At 44.7% G+C, this 24,827-nt stretch overlaps 1 protein-coding gene across 1 annotated transcript in view; it reads right to left on the bottom strand.

Moving 5' to 3' along the window:
• The window catches only part of LOXHD1 (lipoxygenase homology domains 1), a 283,207-nt gene that overhangs the window by 66,081 nt on the left and 192,299 nt on the right, over positions 1 to 24,827 (bottom strand). The window contains exons 30-33 of the mRNA XM_030567584.1: positions 16,194 to 16,356; positions 11,832 to 11,986; positions 10,016 to 10,225; positions 8,044 to 8,167 (exon numbers count right to left, since the gene is read on the bottom strand). Of these exons, the coding sequence (XP_030423444.1) occupies positions 8,044 to 8,167; positions 10,016 to 10,225; positions 11,832 to 11,986; positions 16,194 to 16,356 (652 nt within the window). The remainder of the gene's footprint in view (positions 1 to 8,043; positions 8,168 to 10,015; positions 10,226 to 11,831; positions 11,987 to 16,193; positions 16,357 to 24,827) is intronic.

Below are 24,827 nucleotides of genomic sequence, written 5' to 3'. Positions count from 1 at the left end.
GCTTGCAGGGGCTATTCAAACTGAGTGGCTCATCGAAAGAACATTTAACTGACAATGGACCATGGGAGATGCCCATCTACAGATAATGGAATATCCTGCTGTGACTAGGTGAAATGCATGGACATGTGACTTGCCCGTGTGATTCCAAACACTATCTTGTTGCTGTAATTTTCCACAGTAAAAACGGTGGGATTCCCTGCACATGGCAGCAACTATAAAAGGTCATGGACACAGTTCCATTTTGCCTCTGTCTTGCTCAAACCTCTGGATTATGGATTTATACTAATGGGAGCATTCTAACAAAGGGACTGAGGTCCTTCCAATGATTTGGAAGCAACCAGAGACTTAACAAGCCAGCAATTTAGTCCATCACTGCTACAAGCCTGATCCAAGAACGTTGCAGTTATTGTATGTATTTGATTCCTTTAACCAGTTTTAATTCTCACCTTTCTTTCTTTCTTTCTTTTTATGATTAAACCTTTAGATTTTAGCTACTAAAGGATTGGCAATAGCGTGATTTTGGGGTAAGATATAAGTTATATATTGACCTGGGTGTGTGGTTGGTCCTTTGTGATCAGAAGAACCTTTTATTTGATGAGACTGGTTGTAAAGAACCACTCACCTTTAAATCCAGTGTTTTTGGTGGTGACATAAGAACTGAAATGCCCAAGGAAACTGCTTTTATGACTTCTTGGTCACCAGTGTGGTGAAACAGGAGTTTACTTTTGTTGCTGGTTTGGTATATCTTATGGAAGATTAACCACCAGTTTTGGGTTGAGTTTGCCCTCTTTCTCAGCAGTTTGTCCTGAAGTTGGCATCCTCCGTTGTGACCCACTGAGGCACAGTTACAGGGAACAAGGTTCACAAATCTTTTGAGTAACACTTAGCCCAGGGTCAAATGATCCTGGACGGATTTAAGATTTGCATATTTTCATTAATGAGTTGGATAATCGAGTGAAGAGTATGCTTATAAAATTTGCAGGTGATACTAAACTAGGAGGGATTAAATCACTTTGGAGGACAGGATTAGAATTCAAAATGACCTTGACAAATTGGAGAATTCAACAAGATGATATCCAATAAAGACTAGTGCAAAGTAATTCATTTAGGAAGGAAAAAATCAAACACACAACTACGAAATGGGGAATAATTGGCTAGATGGTTGTACTGCTGAAAAGGATCTGACGCTTATAGTGGATCACAAATTGAAAATGAGTCAACAATACGGATGCAGCAGCAAAAAAGGCTAATATCATTCTGAGGTGTATTAAAAGGAGTGCTGTATGTAAGACACAGGAGGTAACAGTCCCACTCTATTTGGCACTTGTGAGGCCACAGTTGGACTATTGTGTCCAATTCTGGGTGCCACACCTCAGGAAAGATGTGGACAAATTGGAGAGAGTCTAGTGGAGAGCAACAAAAATGATAAAAGGTTTCGAAATCTTGACCTATGAGGAAAGTTAAAAAAAAAACTAGGCATGTTTTGTCTTGAAAAAAGAAGACTGAGAGGGAACCTGATAACAATCTTCAAATATACTAAAGGCTGTTATAAAGAAGATGATGATCAATTGTTCTCCATGTCCACTGATGGTAAGACATGAAGTAATGGGCTTAATCCAGGGGTGGGCAAACTTTCTGGCCTGAGGGCCACATCAGGGTTCTGAAATTGTATGTAGGGCTGGGTAGAGAAGGCTGTGCCTCCCCAAACAGCCTGGCCCCTTCCTCCTATTCGCCCCCTCCCACTTCCCGCCCCCTGACTGCCCTCCTCAAGATCTCCAACCCATCCAACCCCCCCTGCTCCTTGTCACTTGACTGCCCCCTGGGACCCCAGCCCTTGTCAACCCCCCCCATTCCCTGTCCCAACTGCCCCACCCTCTATCCACACCCCCACCCCCAACAGGCCCCCTGGGACTCCCACACCTATCCAACTGCCCCTGCTTCCTGTCCCCTGGCCATCCTCCCCTGAACCTCCACCCCATCCAATCGCCCCCTGCTCCCTGTCACCTGACTGCCCCCCTGCACGGCCACCCAGAGGATTCAGGGGGCCTGGGGCAAAGCAATTTCGGGGACCCCTTTCATAAGAAAAAGTTGCAATACTATAGAATACTATATTCTCGTGGGGGCCCCTGCAGGGCCTGGGGCAAATTGCCCCAACTGCCTCCCCCCTCTGGGAGGCCCTGGCCTCCCAGGACTCCTTGCCTCTGATCTAACTCCCCCACTCCCCACCCCCTTACCATGCCGCTCAGAGCAGCAGGACTGGCAGTCGCGCCACCCAGCCAAAGCCAGCCATGCTGCCGCAGTGCCTGGCAGGAGCTTGCAACCCTGCTGCCCAGAGCGCTGGTGGCACAGCGAGCTGAGGCTGCAGGGGAAATAGAACAACAGGGGAGGGGCCTCAAGGGCTGGGCAGGATGGTCCCTCATGCTGGATGTGGCCTGTGGGCCATAGTTTGCCCACCTCTGGCTTAATCTGCAGCAAGGAAGATTTGGGTTAGATGTTAGGAAAAACTTTCTAACTATAAAGGGTAGTTAAGCTCTGGAACAGGCTTCCAAGGAAAGCTGTAGAATCCCCATCAATGGAGGTTTTTAAAAACAGGTTCGACAAACCCCTCTCACGGATGGTCTAGGTTTCTTGGTCCCGTTACAATACAGGGGGCTGGACTGGGTGACTTTTAGAGGTCCCTTCCAGCTTTACATTTCTATGATTTTATGACAGTGGAGTTGATGAAGTTTTTGCTTTTGGTTTGAACTTGAAACTTCCAGCAAAACTTATACATGGGCATGAATTCATGCAAATTAAATCTACTCTTTCCCCTGTGAGCTGAAACCAATGAATTTCATACAACCCCAATTTCAGGCTTCTGAAATTGACTGTAACAGCACAGAAGTGAATTAAACATTAGGCAAGAATTATTCTCCACTACACAGTACCAATTATGCTTAATCGTGCACATCAGTGTAATGAGTGTGCAATGAATTCACTGTAGTACAATTGTTTAAGCAATGCAATGATGGTGCCTCTTCATTGAAAAGATGATGCTGTGGGTTACATACATTTGACACACGCCACAAGAGGTGTCACGCTGTAGCCTCCCACCATCATTAAAGAGTATTCTGAATTCTTTTTGGAGAGTTCTTCCACTGGAAGACCACTTCACTCTGTCATCCTTTGGTAGGTTAAAATGGCTTTCTTCACACAATTACCACTAATACTATATAGAACTTAAACAGAACTCAAAGCACTTCACAAGCATTAAATCTGACAGCACACATCTGAGCTAGGAAAGTATTATCATCCCCCATTTTACATACGGATAAGCTGAGTGATGTTAAGGCCCAGATTTTTAAAGGTACTTAAGCATTTCTGTGTTCAGCATTGCAACGCCAAACTGATATAAAAGCCCAAGTTTCCGTTTTTTAAAAGTGATTTAGGTACTGAGGAGCCTAAGTCCCATTGACTGTTTATGGGATTTTGTCGCTTATCGGCCTATATCCTTTTTGAAAATGAAATTTAAGCTCCTAAACCAGTTAGGTGTTGCAATGCTGAGCACAGCATGTGCTTAAAAATCTTTAAAAATCTGGGCCTCAGTGACCTGCCCAAGGGTATCCAATGAGTTAATCAGAGGAGTTCTGGCTTGCAATCCTGACCACTACAAAATAACGTCTTTCTTTGTTCAGTCTCCCTCTGGGCATGGGACAACCTCTCTCGTTTATTGGGACTGTGGTACTTCTCTAGATTTTGAAAATACCGGAGGCCTAAAAGTTGCTATACCTGCAAAAGAATATGGAAACCATTATAGTTCCATTAGCAATGGCGCCGAATGCAAGACATTGAGATCTTACATGTGATTTGGGAAGTTACATGGAATGCCCAGATGATGGATGTAAGGCAGTTATTCATTCCTCTGCTGAGGAAGCAGTATCAGAAGGAAGGTGAGAATTACAGAAAGACCTCACTTATTTCTCATTGCAGCACTGTCACAGGCTGGCTAGCCCTTTAAGGCCAGGCTCAGCCTTGCCTATGACCTACCAGCTAGCTCCCAGCTGACAATGATATGACTGAACTTCCTGTGACTTGGCCAGAGAGCTGAGCCACTGAAGACCTGGCAAGAGGCAGACGGCCAGCAGGAGGCACTGCAGATGAGGACCCTTGCAGCACTGCACCCGGATACAAGGGAGTGCGACAGGTGGTGAGTACACCTCCTTCACAAGCACAATACTGGATCTGCTCATCCCAGAATGAGTGAAGAACAAGAGGAAGATTTGAGTGGCACTGAGACAAGTAGGTTACTGGGTGGGATGGACAACATAAAATCAGACTCATAACCTAAGACTGAAAATGGAAAAAGCAAGAGTGGACCACCAGTAAACACCAGCTGTGGGGTTTTTTTGCTGTTAAATGCTGCATGTGCATAGATGCCATGGTGACCAGGCGCTTTATAAACACAGAGCAAAATACTGTCAGGGCCCATGCATACTGAGATTATGGAAGTGCATAAATAGCCCCCCAAAATATTTCATTCTAAACACAGCTGCTTTACAATTGTGCTCCATAATCAGTGCTTTCCCTTTCTTAATAAATTAAGTCTCTAGCCTTTCTCACTGGGAAGAGAGCCTTTAAAGGTAGATAGGGTCCAGAATGACCTAGACAAATTTGAGGATTGGGCCAAAAGAAATCGGATGAGGTTCAACAAGGACAAGTGCAGAGTTCTGCACTTAGGAAGGAAGAATCCCATGCACCACTACAGGCTGGGGACCGACCGGCGAAGCAGCAGTTCTGCAGAAAAGGACCTGGGAATTACAGTGGATGAGAAGCTGGATATGAGTCAACTGTGTGCCCTTGTTGCCAAGAAGGTCAACAGCATATTAGGCTGTATTAGTAGGAGCATTGCCAGCCAATCGGGGGGAAGTGATTATTCCCCTCTATTCGGCACTGGTGAGGCCACGCTTGAAGAATTGCACGCTTGGTCCCCCCACTACAGAAAGGATGTGGAAAAATTGGAGAGAGTCCTGTGGAGGGCAATGAAAATGATTAGGGGACTGGGGCACATGACTTATGAGTAAAGGCTGAGGGAACTGGGATTGTTTAGTCTGCAGAAGAGAAGAGGGAGGGATTTGATAGCAGCCTTCAACTACCTGAAGGGGGATGGTTCCAAAGAGGAACTGAACTTGGCTGTTCTCAGTGGTGGCAGATGACAGAACAAGAAGCAATGGTCTCAAGTTGCAGTGGGGAAGGTCTAGGTTGGATATTAGGAAACACTATTTCACTAGCAGCAAAGAGTCCTGTGGCACCTTATAGACTAACAGACGTATTGGAGCATGAGCTTTCATGGGTGAATTCCCACTTCATTGTATTCACCCACAAAAGCTCATGCCCAATACATCTGTTAGTCTATAACAGGCCTGCACAACATACGGCCCGCGGGCCGCTCATGGGGAGCTTCGAGATTCCCAGCCACGGCTGAGATTTAAAGGGCTCAGGGCTCCCAGCCGCTGCGGGCAGCCCAGAGCCCTTTGAATCCCGGCTGCGGTTCCAGCGGATGGGCTGGGGCTGGGATTTAAAGGGCTCGGGCTCCTCTCAGCAGCAGGAGCCCTAGGCCCTTTAAATCCCTGCCCCAGCCCCGGAAAGCTCCGTGTTCCCTCAGCCACCAGAGCCCCGGGCCCTTTAATTTGCCCCTGAGGGCTCCCAGCCACCTCTTCAGCTGGGAGTGCCTGGTTGATTTAAAATCAAGTATCACCTCCCCACCTCCAACCTTCCTTTTTGGCCCACAGCTGTTTTGGTGGGGCGGCGCCGGGGAAGGAGGGTTTGTTTCTGCAGGGCTGGGCAGTGCTGGAGCAGGATGTTTTCTAGGGGCCGGGAGGTGCTCGGGGGGCATGTTTCCACAGGGCCAGGGGGATTTCGGCCCTCAGCTGTTTCCTTTGGAGTAATGTGGCTTTACGAGTTGTGCAGGCCTGGTCTATAAGGTGCCATAGGACTCTTTGCTGCTCTTACAGATCCAGACTAACACCGCTACCCCTCTGACACTGTTTCACTAGGAGGGTGGTGAAGCACTGGAATGAGTTACTAGGGAGGTGGTGGAATCTCCATCCTTAGAGGTTTTTAAGGCCTGGTTTGACAAAGCCCTGGCAGGGATGATTTAGTTGGTGTTGGTCCTGCTTTGAGCAGGGGGTTGGACTAGATGACCTCCTGAGGTCTCTTCCAACACTAATCTTCTATGATTCTATGATTCTATAAAATCAGCAGCGTGCCAGCTTCTGCAATGCAGCTATGCATTGCAGGAGGAAAATCTGCAGCACACTGAAAATCTGGGGGCAGATTAAAATAAATGAATTTAAAATAAATTGAACTAATTGAATGAGCTAAGGGTAGCGGGTGGCAAACAGTGCCATAGAATTTCAGGGCCCACAGAGTTGAATTTAGATCTAATATGCCACATAGGACATGAGGCTTCAGTAGAGAGAGCAAGCTGGAAAGAGCATCTGATACAAGCAGCAAGTAAAAGCCTGTGCTGGAAATTGATCCTGTAACCCATACAGAAGAGGCTGTTATTTGGTGATAACACATCTTACATACATACAGCCCCTATTGCAGCAAAAGGATCTCAAAGAGCTTTGCATACTTGAATGGATGCAGTGCACGAGCTATATACACCTTGTACAACTTCTTCCACCAAACCTGTCCCTTCCAGAAAGCTGCCTTTACTCTCCTGCTCTCAAATCCTGGGTGTCTGGAAGGTGAGGGTGGAGGAGGGAACTGGAGTATGATTCTGAGTGTCTGGGGAGGTGGCTGTCTTCTCCAAAAGCCCTGTTCATCTGAGGGGCTAGCTGCCTGTCTCAAATCATGTGAGTCTAGATGATTGGCTGCGAGTCTAGTGGAGGTGTTGCCCTTCTCAAAACCATATGCATCTAGACATGCCTGCTATTATACCTCAGGAGGGCCAGTGCCTGCCTCAGTTTTCCTACATCCTTGTATTGTCCTAGCACATAATGGTATTGAGGCCACTGGTCCCTGCACCAGTAGGTGCTAAGTGGAATATGCAAGGTTCCCCGTGCCCCAATCACCCATGCAAGATCAGGTCATTATACTTAGATATCAAGGTGACATTGGCTGGAAGGAGGCTCCATGTGGCTGGGATGAAATCTTCCTCTGAGTTTTGCACAAAGCCAATACCACAATTAGTGCTTAACAAATGGTAACAAACAATATACGCAGGGATCACTTTGCCCACCACTGAATACATATATGAAACTCAGCAGTTGTTTAGCAGCTGATGGTAATATTACACTGCAGATTAAGGGGAAGTGAGAACCCTTTTCCAAATTAAAACACAGGGGGGATTTTAAGGAGTCAGAAGGCAGTTGCATGAGCCAGAATTTGTCCGGGATACCAATGTTAGCCCCGCAACTCTTAAAGAGAGTCATGGCATTTTTAACGCCCACAAGAGTCTCATGCAAAAGACCGCACCTTCAGCCACACCAGAGAAAGTATTGAGTCAACACAGACTTGAGGAAAAGAGCATCCGCTACGAACCAGCCATACTGCTTCCTAAAGAGCTCTGGGTTTGTGTTAGAAGTCCCCTGTGCAGGTTTCACCTGGGATGGTTGTGGAGAGAGTGTTCTTGGAGAATCTACTTAGTTACATGCTCATGTCACACAAAATACGTTGCTTACAGAATTTATTCTCATGGCAGATGAAGGACTCAGTCCCCGGGATCTAGCACTACATAACCTAGGTTTAGGTGGGAGGGAAAGAAGAATTCTGGAGGTATAGGAAGTGTCTTTTACCGTGCAGATTATTCAGTTGCTATGGTGAAGACCACTATATAAAGAGCAATACACAAACAGATCCAAGCACCGATCCAGCCTGATTCTGCTGAACTTATGAGATCCCATAGGATCACAGCCCCAGGTGGTACAGCTGCAGGATGACCAGAACAATTTACCTTTCTGCCTCACTTTGGTCTTCACCAGTAAAAACACATTGCCTAAAGAATTCAAATCAGGAACACACACACGTACATCCACTCCACACACACAGTTCTCTTACATGAGCCTTCCTGTGCAGACCCGTTCAAGCTGAGTTTCTTCTTATTCTTTCCATTTGCATTGCTATCTTGGCTCTTCAGGCTGAGAGACGAGCCACCCAGGCTGTTCCGTTCACCATCATAACTCTAATTAGAACACACATAGGTGAAGGTAACCAGGTTCAGTGTTCACTGTATTGCCAGCTGTTCCTATATGCCTTAAACAGCATTACACGAAATCCCTCTAGCTCTCCATGTCGTTTTTGCTCAGTACAGCTCCCATAAGCATGATTCCTCACCATTTATTACAGCTCATCCATTTACTTTACTATAATGACCTTAACTCCACCATTTCCAGGAGCAATACAATGAAGGCAACTGGCATGTGCTTAATGTACATAACAAAAATGTGTTGTGACTCCTCTACACAGCATGTCAGAGCAATGACCACAGGCAAGGTAGACTGGTAGAGTAGCTACAGATTTGCTTAACAAGACATACACAATAGCTGTTAAACTGGTTGATCCGTACTACACAAGAGTCAAAGGCTAAGCAAATGCTGCAAAGCTGAATAATCCTAAATTTCAAAGCTATTATATTTTTAGAACAATTATTGAGGATGAGTTTTGTGTCACAGCCCACGTAACAAGAGAATCCTCCCCCCACACCATTTCATTTTTTAAATCTAATTAATTTTGTCTCTTTGAGAGGGAATTAATATGAGCAACAGGGTGGGCGTGACCACAAGAACTCAGAGGATTCTTTGCTGGGAAATGTAATTATATTAGATGCAAGGCACCAGGATCATCCCTGTTGCAACCCTGTTTACGTCTCTGGCACTATACCCGGGACGAGTTTGGCCCTATTTGTTCATAATAATTTTAGTAGTAACTTTCAATTAAAATTTAACTATGTTTTGTAAAGAAAACCCCTTTAATGCAACAGACGTTAATCAGCTGCAGTGCTGTGCCTTCCTGTATAAAGGCAAGAAGCGCCTATTAACTTAATCCAGTTTGCTAATTTTAATTAATACATGTATTTTGAATTCTAATTAGCTATATTAGACTGATTAAACAATACATACAAAGCCTTTCCAGGTGCTGGCAAGAAGGCATTTCACTGCATATTTTTAGTGCTGGTGAAAGATGTTGCCTTATTTGATTATTAGGATTGATGGGTGGAGAGGCAGGGGCCATATAACCCAGAATTTTGGATTGAGAACTCCAGGGAAAGAAATCTATTACTTATCTGCTGGATAGGGACAGCACAGGCAGCAACAGTGCAGCATTCTCTACACCGCCCTGCCAGTGCACTTGGATCCTGATCTGACAAGGGTAAGTCTCAACTAACCATTCAGGCCTTGGCCTCTCCACTGAGGCCTGGTCCACACTACAGCGTTAAATTGATTTAAACAGCGTTAAATCGATTTAACACTGTACCCATCCACACTACAAGACACTTAAAATCGATTTTAAGGGGTCTTAAAATCGATTTCTGTACTCCTGCTCAACGAGAGGAGTAACCCTAAAATCGATATTACTATATTGATTTAGGGTTAGTGTGGACAGAAATCGAAGTTATTGGTCCCATTCTTTTACTGAGCTACCCAGAGTGCATCACTCCGGAAATTGATGGTAGCCTGGGACCATGGACGCACACCACCGAAGTAATGTGCCCTAGTGTGGACGCGTAAAATCGATTTTATAAAACCTGTTTTATAAAATCAATTTTATTAATTTCGATTTTACTCTGTAGTGTGGACGTGGCCTGAGACTGCAAACAAAAGAAGTCAGTGATGGGAGACCAGAGTGAGAACCACCAATTCATTTTACATCGGCCAAAAAACAACCTTCAGGGGGTAACACGTTTAGGTCACTAATGAACTGTGCTGGACTGCAACCAGATGAAAGGCCATGCATCTCATTTTTATTAGCAGCAATGTATAGTGCTCAGAAGCCCTGGCCAGGATCATTGTGCTAGGTGTTATTACTGTACCTGTTCATAAAGCGTCCGCTCTATCCTTTTGTCCTCCTTCTTTGTAGAAAGCCAGCGTTCACACAGAAAGAGATACAATTCTTCTGTGGTTTCATCCAGAATCTCTACTTTTTCCAGGTACCAGTCAGCATTCAGCAAGGTGTTGTCATGACGAATCTTGATCTTGTATATAATCCCAAGGTCCACAGCCTGTATTGTGAACTTATCCTCCTACAGGATGTTTAATAGCAATAGTTTCTCATAATGAACAATAGCTAATGTGCACAATGGAGCACAATGCATGTGTAAACCCAGCCGTACTGGACAGTATTTGATTAAAAGCTACAGCAGAGTTGTCTGTATAAAAGTCTGTGTTCATTAACACTGTCCTGAGAGGAAGAGGTTTAAAGTGTGGCTGTGCTGTGAACATGACTATGTAAAAAGTCACCCTCTTACTCAAAGGGAACAGATGTGTTGACCACTTGGAGCCAGTATCTGCTGACTTTAGTGTCAAAAGTAAGATTTTACTGTTTATTGCTGTTAGCTCTCCAAGGACAACAGAGCTAAGAGAAAGTGAGCTGGATTCTCCTCTGGTTAACACAACAACAGAACTGTTAACTACATTTCTATTACAGGTCCAAATTCTGCCATCATTTATACCCGGTGCAACACACTGGAGACAATGGAGCAAATTCTACACTTGGTTATTATGCATACACAACTGCTAGTGAAGTTAGCAGGAAAGAAACTCGCTAGACTCTCAGGGTATGCCTACCCTGCAAAGAAAACCCCACGGCAATGAGTGTTAGACCACAGGCCTATTATCTTGGGCTCACCAGGCTCAGGCTGCGGCCAGGGCTAAAAATAGCAGTGCAGACATTCCCACTTGGGCTGGAGCCAGACTTTAAAACCCAGTGAGGGGGGGGGAAGTCTCAGAGCCCAGGCTCCAGCCCAAACCTGAACAGCTATACTGCTATTTTTAGTCCCACAGCCTTAGCCTACAAACCCAAGTCAATTGACCCACGCTCTGTGACTTGGTGAGCAGGTTTTTATTTGCAATGTAAACATACCCTCAGATATAAGATGGAGTCTGCAGGGATGGCTGTTGGTAACTTTTAAAATGAGCACATTTGATCTGGAAATCATGGAGTGACAAATTTGGAACAACCTAGTGTCATTTTTCATCATTTCTCAGAGTAGAATCACACTTTAAGAGCTTACAAAAATGTGTTGTAAGATGATGCCCCAAGATTAATAATAATACACATTATGGTCAGATTCACCAAAGCTGCCCTCGCTTTTAGGAGATACAAATCAGCGCAAGGGATGGTAAACATGCACTCAATTATTGGTACTTCCACTGCTTAATTTGTAATGAAAGAGGTGCCAGGGCTCAAACAATTTTTTTTACTTTCATAACTGATGCAGCAAGCCCAGAGGTGCCGGGGCGATGAACCGCCTAGCCAAGAAGTGTCTGGGCTTACCCCCAGCAAAATTTAAACACTGGATACTTCCAGTTTTGCAGCTGAAACCTAGGAGGCTTGATATGGGCCAGACTGGCCCTATCTCACTGGCTCCAAGCAAAGAAAGATCTTGTTCATCATAGGTATTGCTATAGAGCCTATCATTGTAGTACACAAGCACCAACATTAAACTGAAAATGTAAGGTTTTAAGAGATAATAAACATGATCCTTTGTGTCAGGATTGCCATTCATCCGTTCTGACAATCCTTACAGACTGATACTTGCAACTAGGGAAGGGCAGTTACAACATTTGTTCATCACTTTGTTTAAGGCCTGCAATATGAAAAATGTTACCAGTCAGTTTCATCTGTACCTGTGCTCTTTCAAACTTGTTGGAGTTAGTTTCAGACTTGCTGAGTTTTCTCTCCCCAGTGTCCCCGAGGTCTCCATATATAGTCAGGAAAACATTTGCATCTGTCCCAGCGCCATAGATATTGCCAGTGAACACAGTTATCTTGTATGTATGAACTATATAAAGAAACAGATATCTAAATATATGATTTGGGAGCAGATGGATTCTCAGGGCCTAATCCTATATGCTGAGGGCAGTGTAAGAGGTGCTGAGCTCCCATGAACTCCCATCTAGTTAATGTCTCTACAGTGCCTTGAACACAGAATGTGCAATTAAAGATGCTAAGTATCCTTATTATTACTGACTTCATCTAATGTCAATGGAAGTTGAGTGAACTCAGCATCTTTCAGGATTCAGATTCAGAATCTGCTCTCCACTGCATATGAGAGGGATAAGTGGTCTGGAGTTGTGGATTCTTAATACTCTGTCCTCCACAAACAAGCTCTAGGGATTTTAATGGGAAATTACCACCAGAATTAATGGGATTCACCTGTATAAATTCCCTGCATTGAAAGATGAGAGCAGACTCCAGAATCTTCTTGCTTGGACAATATTTAATGAAAGACATGTTGGAGTTGTACTGTTTAAACATCTTCTTTGTTGAGCTCACTCAGCAATGATCCACTGAATTCTCATAACAATCTTCAGGAATGTGCTTTTCTAATGTGCTAAATGCAGCTATTTCCAGGTATCTACTTCACCCCATTTACATGAGGAGAACAAACAGTGACTGAAAGAATGTTCCCTAGAAACGCTAAAAGCAGCTGACAGATTTTTACTCACATTAGTGCCACGCAAACCCCAAAGAGAGTCTCACAGGCAGCTTCCCATGCTACTCCCACATGATTCAAAAATGAGGAGAAAAAGCTGCACTTTTTATTGGAGGCACAAAAACTTGAGATATGGAGACTTGCCACGTTTGATGGTGGGATTCTTCTTTGTACATTAATAGTTTCATAGATAAGGTGTGAGGTTTTTTGCTTTTTTTTAGAGTATTTTCACACTTAACTCTCAGAACAATACAAGGGCTGCCCCAGCTTCCATTGTAATCGGTGGAAAGACTCCCCGTGACTGCAGTGGGAGATGGATCAGGCTCATTTAGCCTCGAGAATATTTTTGGTTTGCTGCAATTTCACTTTTTCTGCTCTGTTCTTTCACTAACCACAGAGCGCATTATGCTGCAGTGGGTGCCATAACAAAAAGATGTTCTGATGGCTTGTGGTTATCAAAGATACTCTGGCATTTTTCATCAGAGTAGAGGTGTTAACTCTGGCGTGCTGGCCAAATTCCAATTTGGGTAGTTAATTACAACGTACCTACTTGAATTCCACCTGCAGTTTCAACCGAATACTTTTCTAACATTATGTCCTAAATTGTTGTGTAGCACTGCTATACTCAGTTAAACTGTGGTGTTCCAGCCAAGAAATAACTGCACTTTAATAATGGGTGCAGTGGTCCCAACATATGTTCTGCATAATCAGTTTATTAAATTTGATTCTTTGCATATCATTTCAGGAGCTCGTTGGAGCAGAATGCTCTACAATAGCAAAGGAAGCTGTTATTTTTTATTATTTATATCGGGCTGATGCCCAAAATCAGCTGTAAAACCAATTCAGAAGACACTGTCCCTGTCTCAAAGAACTTAATATTCAAAGACCTTGTCTCCACTAGAAAAGGCATGTTCTTACCTGGCGTTAGTTAACATCTGGTAACTAACACAAGGTAAAATCCTAATGAAGACAAGGCAGTTTGTAGTTGTAATATGAGTTAGCAGGTCCAGGTAAACCCCAGGCTCCTGTTTAGTCCTCACTTTGACCTGCTAGCTCATCTTATAACTACAAAAGCTCTTAAGGTGTGCATAAATTATGTACACTGACAGAATGGCACAGTTAGGGCCCTACCAAATTCACAGTCCATTTTGGCCAATTTCACGGTCATAGGATTTCAGCAATTTAAATCTGAAACATCATGGTGTTGTTCTTGTAGGGCTCCTGACCCAAAAAGGAGTTGTGGGGGGGGGGGAGAGGTAGCAAGTTTTTTTTAAGGGGGGTTGCAGACTGCTAACCCTTACTTCTGTGCTGCTGCTGGTGGCGCCGCTGCCTTCAGAGCTAGGCAACTGGAGAGCTGTGGCTGCTGGCCAGGAGCCCAGCTCTGAAGGCAGAGCAGCCGCCAGCAGCAGCGCAGAATTAAGCGTGGCATGGTATGGTACTGCCATCCTTACTTCTGTGCTGCTGCTGGCAGGGCACTGCCTTCAGAGCTGAGCGCCCAGCCAACACAGCCGCCACTCTCTGGCTGCCCAGCTCCGAAGGCAGCACAGAATTAAGGGTGGCAATACCGCAAGCCCCCTAACATAACCTTGCGACTCCCCCACCTGCAACTCCCTTTTGGGTCAGGATCCACAATTTGAGAAACACTGGTCTCCGCCATGAGATCTGCATAGTATAGGGCAAAAGCACACAAAAGACCAGATTTTACAGTCAGTGATGCATATTTCATGGCTGTGAATTTGATAGGGCCCTAGGCATAGTGTAAATACAAATCAAGCTGTGAAAGAGAATAAGAAATACTGGATGGGATGATTTCCATGGTTGAACTATCCCGCTACCAGGTACTTGCGCCCTGAAAGAAGATGGCAAGTAATACTGGCAGTTGGATACAATTAACTCCAATCAGGATATGAGCGGGGTAAGAATCTCTCTACAGGGCAGAGGTAACTAAGACTTGGATCAGGGAGGTGTTGCAGAGAAATCCTTAGCAACAGCCAAGTTCGAGGGAGAAGTTTAGGCTGAAATTTATATTGTGTTGTTGCTATTTACACTAGAAAGCCAAATACCAGGAAGAGATAAATCCAGATGTTGCATAGCATTTGTATTCTCTGTCCAGGGCAGGATAGGAACTCAACCTACTTACAGAGGGATCTGAATAAGGATTGAGTAGCTTCCCTGCAGACCAGTTCTGGGAGGATGTTATGTACCTAAGGGCAGTGATGAGCTCCCAAAATCCCAATAACCGGTTCCCTACTGGGTCCTGGGTGGCACTTCGGTGGCGAGGGGTCTTCACTCACTCTGGATTTTTGGTGGCACTTTGGTGGTGGGTACTTCGGTGCCACCAAAGACCCGGAACGAGTGAAGGACTCGCCACCAAAGTGCTACTGAAGACCCGGTAGGGAACTGCCTGGTGAGTACAAGCCCCACATGCCTCCCAAACAGCCTGTTCCCCACCATCCGACCCCCACCCATGTCCTGCCCCTGACTTCCCTCCTCAGTACCGGCAACCCCTCAACCCTCCACCACTCCTTATCCCGAGTACCCTCTCCTGAGACCCCCGACTCTAACTACCCCCCAGGGCCCCATCCCCTACCCAATTCACCCCGCTCCCTGTCCCCTGACTGCCCCAACCCCATCCACCACCACCCCAACAGACCCTGGAACTCCCACGCCTACCCAACCCACCCCGTTTCCCATCCCCTGACCAACCCCCCCAAAACCTCTGCCCCCTCCAACCGCTCCCTGCTCCTAATCCAACCCCTCCTCCCAGCCCCGGCCTGGTCCCCTTACCATGCTGCTCAGGGCAGCATGTATGGATGACGCGCAGCCCCATCCCCTTACCATGCCACTCAAAGCTCTGTAAGAGGGGGGAAGGCAGGGGAAGGGCTGGGGGAGCCTCCCCAACTGGGAGCTCTGGCAGCCTGGACAGGACAGTCCCGCGGGCCACAAAGTTTGCCCACTCCTTTAACAACTGGTTCTAAACCAGCTTCTAAATTTAACAACCAGTTCACGCCAACTGGTGCTAATTGGCTCCAGCTCACCCCTGCCTAAGGGGCAGTGTGAAAGAAAGTGCAAAGACAATTGTGGAAAAAAGCTGCAAATGGAGCATCAAGGCTACTAGGTGGAGCAGAAGGGGTGGAGGACAGTACAAAAGGAGATGAGGACAAATAACTAGAGATGTTTGCAGGGCCTGGAAGACAAGATGTTGGAAACTTGTGTATAAAGGGGAGCCAGTACAAAAATTCAAAGGATGTGTGTGAGATACAATCAGAACAGCAGCCAGGGAAGATGATTGTAGCAGCTGTGTTTGTAAGGACTGGATGAGAGCATGCTGGGCATCAAGGAGGCCAGAGAATGGGAAGTTACAGTAATCCAGATGGGAGATACTAGCTTTTTCACATAAAATATGGCAGCTTAAATGATTGATTTTTCACTCAATGGCCATAATTACAAAGAAGCAACCTTTAGGAGCATGCATCTACCTGAACTACATATCCAAATGGCTTGTTCCAAAGGGTCAAAATAATAAGTCAAGACGCGGTGGAATTTTACTTACTTTCCAGTGGTTCTTCAACTTCCTGTTCTATCTGCTTTAGTGTCCCATCTTTCAGGAGTTTTTCAGTAAAGATATCAGATGGTACAAGTTCTCTGACAATCTCGCCATCATCTTCAGATTTTGCAAGCCACCTTTGACATGGAAAGGTGATTGTTTCCGAACCCTAGCAAAGACATATTCTTTTTTAGAGGGCGAGCATGTCAGTTTCTTCTCAGACAGTGGACACAGCCATTGATCTGCAAGCACAGTGAATTCCAGTATGTATGTATGCACAGACTAAAAATTGTGCTAAGTGCAACATTCAGACAACACAAGTATGCAATGAAGCAGGACAAAGTATACTGTTAGGTAATAAAATCCTTTCCATTATTCAGTATCAAAAGCTACTCTGTGCTCAAACGAAACTAATCAAAGCACTAGATAATGCAAAGTATGCTACTCCACCAGTTAACAGGGGCTAGACTATATAATCTAATAGGTATTCTCCCTTTCTAATTTCAGTGGGTTCAGTGCCTGATCCTGAAAACCCTTTTTCCCAATAGTATCCCCCCACCAAAGACGTTTGTGAATATGGGTTTGCAGGATCCTGTAACCCTTTATCAGTTTTTATTCAGGTAATACTTGAGGTCAGTAGTTTTGTTTGAGTACATACTCCAGGATTTTGCTAAAGTGCAAACTTCATGATTTTGCCCAATAATTCTAAAACTCAACCATTCTCAAGCCATTTCCCATGAGTACTTTAAAAAAAAAGTGAAATCAGTTTTTATTCTTTGTTTCGACTACTTTAGGAGAAACAAGCATGATTTCTATCCTATTAAGGAAGACACGAAAACAGTGGAATAGCAAATAAAATCAATATCAGATCACTTGCTAAGGAGAAGTAACAGGCTTCTTCAAAGCATTCAAAATGTTATTTAACAAGTGTTAACTTCCAGACCATGCACAAACTACACAACATAAAGGAAGAAAAAGCTTTTGAATGTGTCACTGCCTTGACTCCAACTGAAATGGGATCCTCATCCAGGGCTTCAGTTCTTTTCACCTTGATTATTGTAGCTCCGTGCTGTTGTCTTTCAAACAGCCACTTGCCATTGCCTGTCATGTAACACTGATGAGGCAACACCTGGAGTATTGCGTCCAGTTTTGGTTCCCCAACTACAGAAGGGATGTGGACAAATTGGAGAGAGTCCAGCAGAGGGCAATAAAAATGATTAGGAGTCTGGGGCACATGACTTCAAAGGCTTTAAGGTCAGAAAGGACCATTATGATCATCTAGTCTGGCCTCCTGAACAATGCAGGCCACAGAATCTCACCCACCCATTCCTGTAACAAACCCCTAACCTATGTCTGAGTTATTGAAGTCCTCAAATAATGGTTTAAAGACTTCAAAGTGCAGAGAACCTTTCAGCAAGTGACCACAATGCAGAGGAAGGTGAAAAACCCCCAGGGCTTCTGCCAATGTGCCCTGGAGGAAAATTCCTTCCCAACCCCAAATTTAGCGATAAGCTAAATCCTGAGCATGTGGGCAAGTCTCACCAGCCAGATACTCAGGAAAGAATCTTGCATTGCACTGCTTACAAGGAGAGGCTGAGGCAACTGGGCTTATTTAATCTGCAGAAGAGAAGAGTGAGGGGGGGATTTGATAGCAGCCTTCAACTACCTGAAAGGGGGTTCCAAAGAGGATGGAGCTCGGCTGTTCTCAGTGGTGGCAGATGACAGAACAAGGAGTAATGGTCTCAAGTTGCAGTGGGGGAGGTCTAGGTTGGATATTAGGAAACACTATTTCACTAGGAGGGTGGTGAAGCACTGGAATGAGCTACCTATGGAGGTGGTGGAATCTCCTTCCTTAGAGGTTTTTAAGGCCCAGCTTAACAAAGCCCTTGCTAGGATGATTTAGTTGGGGATTGGTCCTGTTTTGAGCAGGGGGTTGCACTAGATGACCTCCTGAGGGCTCTTCCAACCCTAATATTCTATAATTCTATATCTATGGTACTTATATGTCCCCCGCAATTGTTTATGTATCTATCCTCACAAAATCTCTCTGAGGTAGGGCAGTGCTATTCTGATGCACAGAGAGAGACTATGTGACTTGCTTGACATCACACAGGAAGATTGTGGCAGAGCTGGGACTTGAACCAAAATTGCCAGAGTTGCAAGCTAGTGCCCTAACCACTAGACTACTCTTCCTCTCTATGGAGCCACCTCAAATCTATATTCAAATGACTCCACAGGCATTCCTGATCATTTCAAGATCCTGTGTAGCTTAGTGCTCCTTGTTTCTGAAACCCTCAATGAACTTGCTTATGCCTGATAGCAGAGTCTCGAGCCTCTGATCTCAATTACCCTGTTCCTTGCATAGACTAATTTACCTTTCTGGGACTCAGATAAGTTGTTCACCGAACACAAAAGTAATTTCCGTGTGTAGCAGAGTGGACCTCTGCTCCTGCCCTGAAGGGGTTAAAAACAGCCCTAGGAAGGGGCTGGGGCTGGAGAAAGCAGCCTTTAAGCTGGACTGATTGGGGAAGTGGCTGCAGCTGGGGCCACGCCCCAAACTGAGCCACAGGGCCTAATAAGAAGGCCAGTGAAGCCAAGGGAAAACAGTTTCTCTCTGACTGGGGAGAAAGACAGGCCTGGCTGCTTGGGAACTCACCTGGGGGACCTAGAGGAAGGCAGGGCTGGGGAAAGGCCTTAGGAGCTGGGAAGCCCTAGGCCAGCAACTCCCCAGGCTGCAGAGCTGGGTCTAGGCCTCCTAGATACTGGGCTTGCAGAGGGGCAGCCAGAGGATGAGTAAAGGCAGCCAGTCCAAACCCTTTGTTGCCTATGATGATCGTCTGATACACTGCAGTCTGCCCCAGGGCACGGGGGCTAAACAGAGACTGGCAGTAGCCACAACTGAGGCAAAGAGGGGATAGTGGGGTGAGGGTTCCCCTGGGAGGGGGGAGACCCAGTTAAAGTGGCACCGGGGTCCAGGGAAGGACACGGGGGCCAGTAGCGGACAGGTGGATCACTGGCCGGCAGGGGGCGCTCTGGGCTGGGACCAAGCTAATTCCCTGATGTCACCAGCAGGAGGCGCCATGGGGGTGAGTGCACACATCTACACCGTGGTTTGGTAAAGCTCCTTGGGAAATACGATGATGTCATGTGTGAGCACCTATGTCAAGTAGTTTGTAAAGAAGCTATGGATCATTACTGCTGCAAAACAATTCAAAACAAATTGATTGACCTTATGGCAAGGAAGGTGCTTGATAACATATTGATGCAGCTTGGCAAAGCACTGCACTGTAATAACGGACTGCACTCCTGACATTAATCACACTGAAAAGATGTCATTTACTGTAAGATTTGTTGATGACAAGAATAGCTGTATTCAAGTAAAGGAACATTTTATTGGTTTCCGGTTTGTGAACGACGCTACTGGAAAAAGCCTAATACAACTGTTTATGAATGTTTTGAATGAGAATAAAATAAAACTTCAGGACTGCCATAGACAAGGCTACAACAATGGTGTAAACATGAAGGGAAGAAACAGTGGATCCAGGCAAGGATCCTTGTGCTGAATCCAAGAGTTTTCTTCATGTCTTGTGGCTGCCAGTCTCTCAACCTGGTTGTGTCAGGTGCAGTGTCATCTGCTTTAGATTCAGTATCTCTCTTTGAAGTACTGCAAAGGATATACATCCTGTTTTCAGCATCAACTGTCAGGTAGAAGATGCTCATGGACAATGTTATAAATTTGATTGTGAAGCCGCTAAGTGACACTCGCTGGGAGAGCTTCATTGACAGCGAAAAGCCAGTGAGGTATCAAGTGACTGATGTTTACAAAATCCTAATGGTACTGGCATAGTCAAGTAAGGCCAAAGCCAGAATCCAACACGAGACGCAAAGCCTGGTAAACCAGATCATTGACTTCAAATTTCTGGTCTCAGTTGTGGTTTGGCACAATATCCTGTTCCATCCAAACGTTGTTCGTCAGGCATTACAAACTTCATCAGTGGACATCATGACCGCTACTATTTTAATGAGAAGCTACCGTGATTTCATTGTGGCCTACAGAGACAACAGATTTGAAGACGCCATCACTGCTGCCAAAGAAATGGCAGAAAACTTAGGAGTTGAGCCTGTCTTCAAGGAAACTCATATTCACTGGAAGAAGGGTTATGAGGGCAGAGATGAGATGACGGGAAGCTTAGAAGAAAAATTCAAAAAGGAGGTTTTTTGCTCGCTCATTGACACTGCTCAAGTGTTCATCAAAGAAAGGTTTGGACTAATGAAGCACTATGAAAAGATCTGGGGTGCTATGATCTTAGTAAGTTGCCAGAAGACAGGAAAACACTCTTCAACAATTATACGGCCCTTCACCGGATGCTGACACATGGGGAATGTTTGGACATCAATGATAAAGACCTCTGTGTCAAATTGGACAACATTCATCACACTCTCCACTCCAAGTTCCCCAATTCATTCATGGCATAGAGCTGAAGGACACGTTTCCTAATGTGTGGCTAGCTTTGAGGATTCTGCTCAAGCTGCCAGTCACAGTCGTGAGTGGTGAGCACAGCTTTTCGAAGCTCAGGCTCATTAAAACATATCTTTGATCAACGATGGCCAATGATACACTGACATCGCTTGCTATTTTATTGCTTGAAAATGCCATTGGCCAGTCTTTGGATCTCTCTGACGATGTGCTTCAGTTCACAAGGACAAAGGAGAGAAAAGTGACCTTTAGAACTAAAGGACTAGGGTTAACATTCTAAGTCTGTCACCTACTGTAACACGATTTAATACCAGTCCACCCAATATTGGTGCACAGTTCAATTTCTTGATAGTATATTTCAGTTATTCTTAAAATTAAAAAAGTTTCTATAACCTTAGAGAAAACAATTTTTTATTTGCTTATATATGGCATGAATAAATACAGCAAGCAAATTTATCATCCAATATGACAGGGATAAATCATGCATGCAAACTGTGCATCGAAATTGTGAAATGGGCTACAAATGCAATGAAAAATAAAGTACTGAAAAGTTTAACAAATGGAGGGGGCCAAAGACATGCCTCGCCTGGGTCATCATCTGGTCGAGAGCCAGCCTTGCTTCCCCCATCATCCTCTCTCCACTACCCTCCCTGTTCACTCTGCTGTAATGCTATCATCCTCTTTATACTTGCTGTAATGCTATCATCCTCTTTATACTTCCCGACACTCCCATCATTGGTGCAGGAGCCTTCTCCTGTGCAGCTCCTGTCATTTAGAATAACCTTCCTCCCATTCCAAATCTTAGCCAGAAACATGATTTCTCTATTACATATACCTCTTCATTCCTCTCGCTGTTCCTCTCACAGCTGTTATGTAACCCTGTACGTGCAAAAGTTAACTCTACAGCATTTTGGAGCATGGCCTGTATGAATGTCAATACACAAATCAAATAAGACTTTAGATTATTGTAAATCTTTACTTCCAGGAGTTCTTATTTCCATTTTACCTAGGACGCAGAAGGAAGTGTCACACAGAACAGACTTCCATCTTGAACAATCCCTTGTAAGTCTTCTTTCTTTTCCAACCTCATTCATGGTCAGCTTTGTGATCTATTTCCTCATCTCAATGATCCTTCTGGAAAAGCAGAGGTTCGTCTGCACATTGGCTATGATCTGACCATTGCAATCACTTTGTTCTCAACTGATGGAAGACTGCAACTTACTGGAATCATCTAAGCATTTCCTTGTTTGTGACAAAAATCAAAGCAATGGATGTTAAGAATATGCCATAACTTTTGACACCAAAAACTGTTTAGTCTCCTTTCCTCAGTTGTTTTTTAAAGTCATGTTTCTGCTCCGTATAACAGAGTTCCCATCACTATTGCATTGAACACACATAGTTTAGTTGTCACACGGACATCCCATTGCCCAAAGAGAGGCCGCCGAAGGTGATGAAATGTCACTGATGCAAGACCAATCCAACATATGACTTTGGATACCGAACCTCTTGCTTTCAACCAACTACCCAGATAGATAAAACTATTCCCCCATACAATGCCACTGTCATTGACATCCAGTGTTGACAGGTCATTCGTTTCCATTTTACAAGAGGATTGCATAGTGTTGGTTTTATCAGTACCTATTTTAAGTCCTATAGATTCTGCAGTCTGTCGCAGCTCTCCCAGCATTAGCAGCAGTTGATCAGTAATTTCTCCAGATGAGGCAGTATCATCTCCATACTCAAAATCCTCTTGATAGATCCAGAGGCAGCTGTTTGCAGCTACCGACTTACTGTGCAGAAGCAGCTACCTCCCTCTCCAAGTGATCTGATACAGCAATGAAGTCAGAAGAGGTTTCCTAAATTGCTTGGCTGCTAAAATCGTGGTGATAGGAGTATGGGGGTGATTTTGCTGCCTGTCATGATCTATCACCTCCCCTTTCTCTGTATATGGAGGGAGAGGAAATATAAGATCTCGAAAGTGGGGAAGCAGCCTCTTGGGATATGAGCTGCAGACATCTGCTTCTTGATCTATCACCTCCCCTTTCTCTGCATACGGGGGGTAGAGGAATATAGGATCTTGAAGGCAAAGAAGCAGCCTCATAGACTATGAGCTGCAGACAGCTGCTTCCCAGCCTTCAAGATCCTATATTTAGAGCCCTGCGCAGATACAACATTTGTATCCACATCTGATCCACGATCTGCAAAAATAGATATCCACGGATTTATACGGCTCTACACATAATGACTGCAGTCCAGGAAATGTAACCGGTATTTTCTTTCTATGTTCCAAACCATTCATTACAATTAGAACTACCAGTTGACGTGGTTTCCCCCAGTTATAATCTAGTGGCAATGAGAAGGAAGAGACGACATTTTGTAATTGTGCCTCTACGTTGGTATTCCCTGTTACAGTTAGAGATTCCTAATGTGATTCATCATTAAAGCCATGACTGAAGGAGCATACGGGTTGCTTTCAATTTTAACTGATCCTAAATGCTGATAGTGTTATCGTGGTTGGTTGTATGTGCCTGAGTCATTGCTGTGAACATTATATATTAGGTTACATGGTATTTGGGGGACTCTAGCTTAAAAGCCTGCACAATGGAAATAAAGTAGTCCTGGCAAGTGTTAACTGTATTGTAATCACTTGTCTCCATGTCATTGCCGCAGTTTCCATTGGAGCTGACTTGTTAGTGATGGTATTATTATTACAGTGACACAAAGTGTATTATTTTATAGTAATGACTGTAAAATCTCATGGCGCTTACAACTGGGATTTGTTTCATTAGAGTTTGATTTTTAGCTCTGAGCTATAGGTGGTATGACAGTCTGCTCAACTCAATGCTTTAGCCGTCTGAGTTGCAGCAAATGAAATATAATTATTAGATATAATTGACATGCATAGGCAGAGCTCTACTGATATGCAATGAGATTAGTTTCCTACCCAAGAGCTTTCAATTTACTCTACTAGTTACTGACCTCATTTTTTCCTTTGCAACATACAGATACATCTTAACAGTCTAATCAGGTAGCACAGCTTTTAGAAGCTTTGGCAGCATATTGCTATCCTGTGGCAGGTCATAATATCCTGCGGTTGATTACAGTGGCATCATGCAGTGAGCTGCTTTCTTCTTTTTCATATGCCAGAGTCAAAGCTCAGCAGAATTGTGGATCTCTCTGCTTTATCTAAGGTTGTGAGGTTTTTTTTGCTCAGTCTTCTCACTTAACATCCTTTAAATGCTGGTGTAACTGTTGCCTGGCTGCTTGGTTTAGAACCCACTTCCCTGCCGGAAGAGAGGGCAACCAGACAGACACTGAGCAGGTGGAGCTGTCCGAAGTGCTGAGTCAAACATGAACCTGATAGGGGCAAGCAGGCAGGAAGCATAGTTTCCCTTGGGCATGGTGCTCTTGAAATTCCCCATAGAGTCAAACACCCATTTCTTTTACTGTTCTAGAACTGGCAACACCACCACATGTGTGGTAGCCCAATCGGTTATCACAAATTAAACAGGAGCAGGCTGGGTCGATCCTTGGATGAGAGCTCTCTGAGGAACACCCGTGGGTCTCAGGAAATTATACTGATTGTTCAGCAGGTGGCACTCCTCTCTTTCAGTAAATATTGAATCAATATCAGAGGCCTAGTCTACACCAGGAAAGCCTTGCTGGTAGACCTATACCAACAAACTCTCCTAGTGAAGATGCAGGTTCTGCCACAAGAAGAGTGCTTTCAAGAGTATTGATTGTAGCAGTTCCCCAAGTGAAATAAGTTCTATGGCAAAAGAACTTTTATGCCATTTTAAGCAAAATGCCAGTTGCAAACTGATACACAATGGGTGGCATGGAAGCAGAGGCAAGTATGAAAGTGAGAGAAGAAAATGAGTGTGTGTTTAGAATGGTAGCCAGCCAGCCTGATTGACTAATTACCCCTGCCAGCTTTCTCCAGGGGAATGAGTTAGTATCTGAGTGATCAGAGTTCAGGCTCACCTGTTTGCACCCTGCATTCTGCCATACTGTGCCTTGAACTTTAACCTTTGTCAGTAGTTCAATAGGAAATGGAGGCCCAGCAGAGAGAGGAGGTTAGAGCTGCCTAGTGTCTCTCAATAGTGACCCTAAAGATGTTTTTGGAACATTGCCATGGGCAGACTGCTGAGGAATCTGCATCC

The sequence above is a fragment of the Gopherus evgoodei genome, chromosome 6, assembly GCF_007399415.2.
Source record: "Gopherus evgoodei ecotype Sinaloan lineage chromosome 6, rGopEvg1_v1.p, whole genome shotgun sequence".
Lineage (NCBI taxonomy): Eukaryota > Metazoa > Chordata > Testudines > Testudinidae > Gopherus > Gopherus evgoodei.
The sequence above is the reverse complement of the archived record's forward strand: the minus strand, read 5'-3'. Positions and strand labels throughout refer to the sequence as shown.